Source organism: Phaethon lepturus, unplaced genomic scaffold, assembly GCF_000687285.1.
Source record: "Phaethon lepturus isolate BGI_N335 unplaced genomic scaffold, ASM68728v1 scaffold7469, whole genome shotgun sequence".
NCBI classification, from domain to species: Eukaryota; Metazoa; Chordata; class Aves; order Phaethontiformes; family Phaethontidae; genus Phaethon; species Phaethon lepturus.
The window spans coordinates 55,317-64,903 of record NW_010561164.1 but is presented as its reverse complement, the minus strand read 5'-3'; the positions used below and the strand labels follow the sequence as shown (position 1 = coordinate 64,903).

Here is a 9,587-nt window from a genome sequence, read left to right as displayed (position 1 = left end):
GGAAAGAGCGCTGCCTTCTAGGTGGGCAAAAATGCTGACATGACAAATCTTCCTCCTTAATCAACTTATTTACCTTCTTGAAAGCTCATGATGACAAACTACGTGAACTGGAGCAGCTTGGGAGCTGATATTCCTCAGCATCCACTGCCGTAAATTATTACCTTGCTCTGCTGATGGAGATAGAGAGAGGTGATAGCATTCCATAACAAAGGATAAATGGTAATACCCACCATTTCTTTCCACTCTGCAACCAAGCTGCTAGTAAAGAGTGTTTAGAGTAGGAAATCAGTGCTATTAAAGTAAAATGGCTTTCTCCCTTTTTTTTATTTTCTCCCTAAGGTTAACAATGGCTGTAAAAAAGCCATATATATTTCCTAATAAATACTAAGCCGTGCTAGAATCAGATAACTGAGTTTATGCTAAGTTCTAAATGCATTTTTTGGCAACAAATAGTCATTCAGATATCAATAAACATTGTGCACTTTATCATCATCCTGCTGGGCAAAAGAACTATTTATGTTATGTGTCTTCAATTCCCAATTTCTCAGTATCCTGATGCTGCTATTCCTGCCCTCTTCTCATCTCAGAGATGACTTCTGAGGTGCACGGATGTTGCTGCTGAGACAGCTCTGCTCCGTCGTACTCCTCCTGCGTGTCACTTAGCCGGTAAGCTTCTGCTCACCGTGTCACAGGCGCGGGCTGGGGACAAACTATGGGAGACTACGAACAGTTCCTACCGTCCTGAAAATAGTGATATAACTAGTGGTAACTCCACCGTGTGGTTCCACGTTGGTAGCTATGGATTTAATTACACACTCCAGAAGGACACGGCCATTAGCATATGCATGAAATGCGGTACACAGCCTTTTACTAGATGTCTGTAACTATTGCGAGGCGAGAAACATGGCTCAGGGAGTGGAACGCAAGGGAAGACGGAGGTCATACCAATGCAATATCAAAGTAGCAAACAGAGACAAGAGCGAGGGAGGGAGATCCCTCCAGCCGGCAACGCTGCACTGAGATCAGCACAATAAATAGGATGCTGTGAAAACGTTGATTAGAAGCAGCACACGGCTTCTCTTTCTCAAAAAACAAACTGATGCTTACTGAGAATCTGCTTGCTTTGCATAATGCAGGCGATCCGCAGGGAAAAGTGCTGGGTAACCTGCTTCGATCCTCTGCTGCGTCAACTGCGAACATCCCTTGGAGTCGGCAGCGACCCTGGCAATCCCCAGGTGAGGGACTGCCCAGGACATCTCTCACTTCCACCGCTGGAGCTGCCACGACTCCCTTGCTATAACCTTTCACTCTCTGAGTCTCAGCGTGGCAGCTCCTGGCAAACCCAAGAGAGGATTGCACTGGCCTCCTTTCAGGGAGCACTCAGCCTTCTTAACGGAGGAGAAAGGCTGCTGCTTGCCAACACAAACCAGCTGCTTTCTCCACCAGCCCTCCCAAGACACTGGTACTGGAGGGTGCTGCGCCGGAGCTCCTGCCATCTGCAGTTCCTGCTCGGGAAATAATTCCCTGAGCAGCGCACACGTCAGCCAGCGCTCATCCCTGATCCTTCACAAGCCGAAGGGGCTCTGTTTGACACTGGCTGGCACCGGCACGGGTCCTGCACAGCCAGGTAGCCAGGACCCCATTAATACCACAGGCTTTTACTGGATTTTTTCACTTGGCTAGTATTACCAGAAATGCATAAAGTGCTGTTGCTTCAATCATTTATCATAATCATATTTCTTTTATCTGAAAAGCCTCAGGTCCTAGGCATTTCAGCTATGGCTAGTTTTGTGGCATTGGCCTCTTCCCCTCCTCCTGAAGCCCTTTTGTGAGTGAACATTAGTTCGCAAGCTGCAGACAGAGCTACAATGTTGGCTCTAACACAGCCCTAAGAGCTTGAAAGTTAGGACCACGGCTGGGTTTGCAAGTTGCACCTAACACCCTGCAGTCTGGTAGTACATAGCTACAACCACGAGAACAGGCTGTTTCAGAAACATGAAATTACTAACAGTGCTTACCATTTATTTGGCAGGTACAAAATCACAGGGACCCTCTACACAGAGCAAAGCAGAGAGCAACACCAAAGCAAATGTTGTCAGTGATGCTGTCACGGCTACATTCAACTCCTAAGTGTTCTTAGATTTGGACAACTCTTAGTTAAACTCGCAGGTTCACAATTTCAACAGGTGTTATGTCTGTTTATTGGGTACTATCGTGCAACATACAACTCGTACCCTTCTCTGGGGTTTGTTTCATTTAAGCGAAAGATATTTAAACTGTCCTGCTCACTCACCTCATCCGCCACAACTAACCTCTTCCATGAGCAGCCCAGGGACAGATAAAGGGAGCTCGGGAGGCTGAAGGGCTCTGCTCAAGGGACAGCGGCGAGGGAGAGAGGCAGGTTTGTGGGCAGCAGAAACCAGGGCCGCTGGTTTTCCCTAGTGCCTCTCGGGAGGAATTTTCCTCGAGACTAACAGTGCGGTGAAGCTCGAGCTGCAGCAAATCCCTGTGGGGAGGCACTGACTTGGGTCCCCGCCATCTACCCTGTGATCATTTTCCCAATCCTTGCTAGAACATACTGTCATCGGAAACTCTACTTGTCTGACAAATTTGGTTGAAACCAGACAATGAAAGTTAAAAGGGAAGGAGACTGAGCAACAGCTACACACAACCTTTGAGTACTTAGGAAACCTGTCTGTAAAGACACTGGGTAAGGGAGACAGAACTAAAGAAATAGCGAGTTTTATCTGCCCATTTACCTTCTCCCTCCTCATATTCAAGCCAGAAGCCAACATGTACTGCAGTGAGCTAACTCAAGATCATTTGTGATTCTGACCATCAGTTTGGAATGAAATTCAAGCAGTGGGGTCACCATGCTAACGATGCAGGAATATTAAACCTGTAAACCAAATCTCTTTGGACAATAAGGATCAGCAATCCTGGAAAACTACTGAAAACAGATGTGGATGACCCGAGTCAGGACTTTAAAGAACTGACACTGTTGACGGTGACAAGATTACATGATGGAGGTCATCCAGCTCTTTCTCCAGATGCTCCAGACAGCAGAAGGCTGGAGAAACAAGGCAGGACCAGGAGGAGGACGACCCTGAAGGCAACAGGCCCCCACCTTAAGCACGCTCTGCAGTAGCAAAGGGACAGCGGCCGGGCACGCTTTCAGCATCCCAGGTCCTGATGCAACGTGTGCCAGCCCACCCGCAAAATAAAGCCTGGGACGGGACTGGCCCCAGGAACCAGCGTGTCCCCAACCCTATGCTTAACGCCACAGGCCCAGCGGGGAAAGGCAGAACCACCGCGGTTGAAGATGGCACAACACAGTAACGCAACGTCTCGCAGAAGTCGAGGGCGGAGACAGAGAAGGTGCCAAACTCTGGAGCCAAAATGTCAGTGCAATAACAAAATGATTACTCCCAGCGTACGTCTGGCACTTCCATTCCTCAAACACTAGATTTACTCGGATACGTTTAAAAAGCGTTGACTGTAAAAGATGTCAGCGTGATTGACTGACCAGAAAAGTGTAAATAAAAGAGCCCTAAATTGCATCATTTGGGCAAATATGTATTTATACAGTTTGGAAAGAAAAGCCTTGTTATTCAACTGTTGGACAGCAGCAGTGACACAGGAGCTGTTCTGCTTTATAATGCAAATCATGTAATTTGGGGCACGCATTATGTGTATTAAAAATGTAGAGTAAGATCCATATGAAATGCTGTTAATTTGCAGTAGCCACTTTTCAAAATATAATTTCTCAGGCATTTACATATTTTTTTTAGTTAAAAAAATAAATTAAACAGTACTTAGAACATTTGCCATATCTTACTTGTTGGATCAAGACACTTTTGAGCTACAGAAACACAAAAATGGCAATAGAAACTCATAAATTACTAATTTCCTTCTTTTTTTTAAATCGGATATAAATTAAATATAGGAACCTCATATTTCTAATAGACCAAACATTTTTAATTACAATCAATCTGATCTCAACTGAATTATATGATCATCTGTGCCAACTCCCAGCCTCTGGAGGAGTATTTACGCTGAGAAAACAGATCCAACAGTAAGAAACTCCAAACTCGAGTTGTGCTCTGTAGGTCAGCCCCACACGAGCTGGAGCTCGAGCAGGGATCAAGAGGGATGAAGGACCAGTTTTGACCTCCTTAATAGGAGAGTCCAGTTGTCCCCACCAAGAGTCTCGCAGCTGCTTTAAATCCTTCCTGTAATTCTGCATGTTTTGACTGTTCCTCCCTCTCCATGTGCCCCGTTGAAAGAGCTTCCGAGGATGATGGCCGCGAGGTGCACACACCCAGGACATACGGTGGTTGCACATTTTTCCTACGGTTACCTCAACAACCTCTGAGCCTTTCCATACCAGGGACACCCTCCACTTCTGTGTCTCCTAGAGAGGGGCTGTCTTCTCCCTTCCTACTGAATTGGCAGATTCAATCCCTAAACTTGCGGATCCTTAAAAATATCACAGAGATTCTTCTTGGGGATCCAGAGGATCACTCTGTGCTGCTCCTTGCAATGTCAGCTTTGCTAGGCTGCTCTCCCTGGTCCCAGGAGGGAGCCTGAAGTTGGGGACGGCTCCCCAAGCAAGGCAGCTTGCTGCCCATAGTGTGGGACAGGGTGTCCACAGAAAATGAAGGACAAAAGTGAAAACGGTACCTTTCCACTGCAGTGCCAATCCAGACCACCTGATACTTAGGACTATATTTTTGCATTGACATACAACGTGAAAACAATATCTGTAAAGTTGGAAACAGAAATTTTATTTTGAGGTGTTTTTCTTCGCTTTAGTTTTCCTGGAATTGCCCACAACCGCCCATCTGAACAAGCCGGCGCTCGGGCCCAAACAGCTCCCGGCTGCAAGCACCCTTCCTCTCTTACACATCCCGAAGGGCTGCGACTGCCCGGGCCATCCCTGCAGACACAGGTATCCGGAGGCTGGTAGTTCTCCTGCATGGTACTAACTCCCGCAGCCGAGATAAAGCATGGAAACAGGATCTTTAGGTCCGAGCCCTAATCCCAGCTCTGCCCCGGCAGAGTCAGTGTGTAACCCAAGGCAAGCCATTTTGGCGTGTGCCCCAATTGCTCGTTCTCGAATACAAACCACGTCGTACGCGCTGGGGAGCAAGCGAATCCACGGGCTTTAACAGCGTTTGGATCATGCCCAGTAATACTTGGTAGCACTCCTGGAGGTTATCGCATAGAAAGTATTATTTAAACCTGGCTACTTTATTATTTTCCCAGTGGCATGTCAAATAATAACCCTTGAAGTGGCAAAGCCAAGCCATAGTCTTTGTCAGATTAACCTTCCTAGAGGCCTTCTAAAATTGATTGCAAATGTTAGCTCTGAAGGACCAGGCAGATAAAAAGCAGTTTCTATCCTCACCTCCCCCCACTAACTTCCATTTCAAGTTGCAAAACCAATCCACAGTCCCATTACAAATCAGATCTGAAAAATGCTGCTTGATTATTTTTTAAAGAGCTCAAACTAGGTCACCAAAAATAGAGTCTCTAATGGGCTAAATGTGGAAAATGACTGCTGAAAATTAACAAGTTCCTGGGCTCCAGGACTACACAAAAGCTTTTGAGTAGATTGCTTGCAACTATACAAACTGTATCCTCTGCCACACATGGCAGAAACCCAGCCTGCCAGATGCTTAGTGATCATTTGAGCAACGCGTAAAGTAGTTTTCAAAAAACCATAAAGGAATTTTTATTCTTAGAAAATCACTCTCCAGCTTCTTTTCCCTTCATTAGAAAGCGCTTTATAAACACGGCTCCTGAGGCTGGCCGGCTGGGCCACTGCAAAGCTGAGGCTTTCAGCTCCTGTTGCTGCTCTCGGGCTTTTCTCAAGCACGTGGCAGGGGACAGCATTTGACCCCTGGACTAAGAGACCCACCAGAAGGTTTCGTAAGAATACACCTTCATAGGCAACAAGAGGCGATGTGGAGCAATTTTGCTGCTGAACAGCCACACTGAAAGCCACATGGAATGAGAATGCAGAGGAATGTTTGAGGAATATTTGCCTTGTTTTCAAAAATAGGATACCCTCAACAGAAATGCCCTCCTGCCAGGGACTGCTAAGAGCCAACGACCATACGTCAAGACGCTACATAAACACTGGTGTATGGTGGTGAACACCACGCTGGTGCGTGGGGTTCACCATAATCTTGTGCTAGCTACTTTGGCATCTATACTCACAGTGCTTCCATAAGTCACACCAATGCGTATGCAAACCCTAGGATTTGGAGAATTATAGGAAACTCACTGTTTTTTCTCACAGCCAACATTTGGCCCACACACACCAAAACCAGCAGCGAAACCCTAGAGGAACGGGCAGGTCCAAAGAGTACCTACCTTGGGCGTGACACACTGTCACATCCCCTCTCCCAAAACCCAGGAATAGCCAGCCCGTCACCTCGACTCCTTGCAGCATTGCCTGTGGCCCCATGCTTAAACTCAGCATTATTTTCAAGGGATGTAAAGCGATGGGAGACATCCTGGGAACAATCTCTGGCCCGCGTTTCACTCATACCCCTGCAACGCTGCACAGCACCTGTAGCTCTCTCCTAGGTTGCTTGTCTCCATCCCAGTTGGATTTCATGCAGAAAACTGTGATAAAAGGGTCTCAAAGTTGTGGTGTGTAAATAAGGAAAAAAACGTTCTGTACTCTGATTGCTCTGTCCCAAGAACCTTTCATCTTTTGAACAAATATTTCTGTGGATAAAAGCAAGTTCTGCCAGATCCATGGAAACAGAGAACACATCCTTCTGGGAAGTACATACAGGCCTCAGCAGTAAACGGATGCGCCCATGTTTTGGACATGAGTTGCCCTCTGCACAAAGCTCATGAAATATCGATCAAAGACAAGGACAGTCTTCGTTTCGGAAGAGGCCACTTCAGATGTACGTTTTGGTGACTGCCTAGGGAGCAAATGTCTGAAAGCCAGGAAGGTGAAGTGGTACTTTACAGCCCCACCTTCATGAAACAGTTAGTCAAAACATTTAATCTCTGCCCATTTCCTCCCTGACATGAGGATTTTGCGTAACAGCCCAGACCCTTGGATAAGGGATGCTTCAGTACGTGCCAAGCAGGATCCAGACTCTTCTGCGGCGGCTTGCTGTCACCCACACCGGGGATCTGACTTGGAGCTTTTCAAGGCTGTATTTGTTTGCTTAAGAGCACAAGCAGGGCTGACTTGGTTTACCCTGCATTTTATTTTTGCTGTACGTGCCTACTGGATTGCATCCCTCACAGAAATGTCACCTTCCTGCACACAGACTGACCTTTGATAAAAGCAAAGCATTTTTAAAGAAACAAACTCTGTGATTAAAGCCCAGCCATATGTTGGAGAGAACTCCCTCTCTTCAGATTTCCCACCTACACAGTGAACACCTTACTGCACTTGTCCTCTTACATTATGCTACATGACATGATGGAACAAGACATCGATAACAATATGATGTGAAGTGCAAAGCAAAATGAGAAAGCTCGAAACATATCTTTCTTTGAAAAGGCTTGTTTTTGCAGAAAGCGCAGATCTCAGGGTACCGAGACACAGAGCGGCTTCCTACTTCTGGGTAGGTGGCATGAAAACAGCCTGGGTAAGCAACGAGTCAAATCTGGTGCTCTCCGATCTCAGCTCAGGGGTGGTAACGAAGTGGCGGGCTGTGGTGATTTCCAAGGGTGAGTCCAAACTCACCTGCTGCTTAACAGCCTTGCAGCTGGTCTCAGGAGGATGGGCGAGGAAGAAGGCCCGCATCGGCTTCTTGCGCCTACTGATCGTATCGACGTGCAACGTCTGTGCTGAATGCGAGGAAGACTCTGGTACAGCAGCCGCTGCTGGTACAGGCTTTGCCACCTGGCAGTGGAAAAAGGACTGGGACGTGGGTGGGTGAGACTTGCTTTGGTCTTTTTATACGAGCTGTAGAATGAGAAAGGCACTGAAGACAACATAGTTTTGCTATTGGTTTTAAGGCCCATCACCAAAATTCATGCCTGTTAGCTCACGGTGCATTTTTAATAGGTCAATAGAAATACTGTGTGATTAAAATTACGTTGGAATGCTTTGCACTGATATGCTCACACATTTTTTTCTTTGATCCCTTCAGGTCAGTCAGCTGTCTGGCACTGCACGACATGTAGGAGTCCGGCCAGACTTTCCCCACGATAAACATGAGTGTGGCTTCCCAGCGTGGGCAGCCTGCTGCAGAGGCCTACACAAATTCGTCAAGGGTTAGTGTGACATAGTTCCACCAAAAATGTCTGTGGGATCAACATAGTTTAAACTGTAGGCACTAGTGTCATTTCAGCATACTTGAAATGTATGTGGATACTGTTTAGTTGGCATTCATCTTCTGTACGTGGCTGTAGGAGATTGTACAGGGAGAGATTAATTTTACAGGACCAGAGCCTAAAGTCCTTCCAGGCAAATCGCCCACTGATTTCAGAGAGAAGATTGCTGGCATCTTAAGATTTTTGCTGAAAGACCTCTCTGTCTTTATATGAAGCTGATGCCTTTTAACACAGGCCGTGATATTCTTGTAGTCACGTATAGAACCTCTCAAGCTTTATAAGCAACCAAGAGTTCACAGACGTCATACAACAAGTCTAAGAGAAGGTGGATGGAGGGGATCAGGTGAGGATTCAAATCCTCATTCATTAGGGCAGGGAGGGAGAGCACAGACACTAAATTGCCCCAATCTCAGCTGCTTCCCTCATTTTCCAAACAGCATTTCCCTTCCCATAAGCAAAAGGACCTCCAACATCTTCCATTTAATGGCTTTGCACTAAAGCTGCAGCTTAAAACCTTGATGCAGACTTACGGCACAGAGAAGAGTGGAACCGCAGACCCTCAGTCAAGCTTCAGGAGAATTCATGATACATAATCTGATTTTACACTGCAAGTTATGCAAAGCATTACTGTGCTCAGGCAACCAGCCTGTAGAAACCAGGTTATGGACCCAGCTCTTAGAGAGGAAGATGGACTTGAATTGAGTCAGATGGAGTACACAACTCACCTGGATGTTAAACTGGTCATAACTAAATTTTACAAGGACCTAGAATCAGGAATTACGAATCAAAGTGCTCCTAAATTGCACCTCAGGAGGGAGACTTCAGACGGGGACCCATAAATATGTAACGGTATCAGAACTGCTTGTGAGACGCAGGGCAGGGTAAATTATAGCAATTACTCTATTCTGTCAACTAAATGAAAAACGAGCAAATTTTCTTTTGCCCCTAAGTAGCAGATCACGGATCCTGCTGGAGAGAGCAGCAGCTGTAGCAGGCATGCAGAGGGCTGCAGGAGAGGGCAGATTGCAGAGGGCAGGACAAGGGAAGGATGGGGACAGCCAGGACAGGGTCAGTAATCACCAAACGCCTTCCAGCCGTTTCATCATTTAGTGCTTTGAAAGTAGCTATTTCTTGCACTAAAGACTTGAAAAATGCAAGTTTTTACCATATGGCAACGCTGACAAGTGCTCACTGAACACTTGTGAGCCCTTCCTTTACAGCCATGCAGTGAAGCTGCACTTTTAAAGTCTCAAAAAAGAGACATGGGA

General features: G+C 46.4%; 1 protein-coding gene across 1 annotated transcript in view; it reads right to left on the bottom strand.

Moving 5' to 3' along the window:
- The window catches only part of LOC104626077, a gene marked incomplete at its 3' end in the record, with an annotated part of 49,566 nt that overhangs the window by 17,355 nt on the left and 22,624 nt on the right, over positions 1-9,587 (bottom strand). Inside the window, exons 2-3 of the mRNA XM_010293901.1 lie at positions 9,045-9,083; positions 7,727-7,885 (exon numbers count right to left, since the gene is read on the bottom strand). Of these exons, the coding sequence (XP_010292203.1) occupies positions 7,727-7,885; positions 9,045-9,083 (198 nt within the window). The remainder of the gene's footprint in view (positions 1-7,726; positions 7,886-9,044; positions 9,084-9,587) is intronic.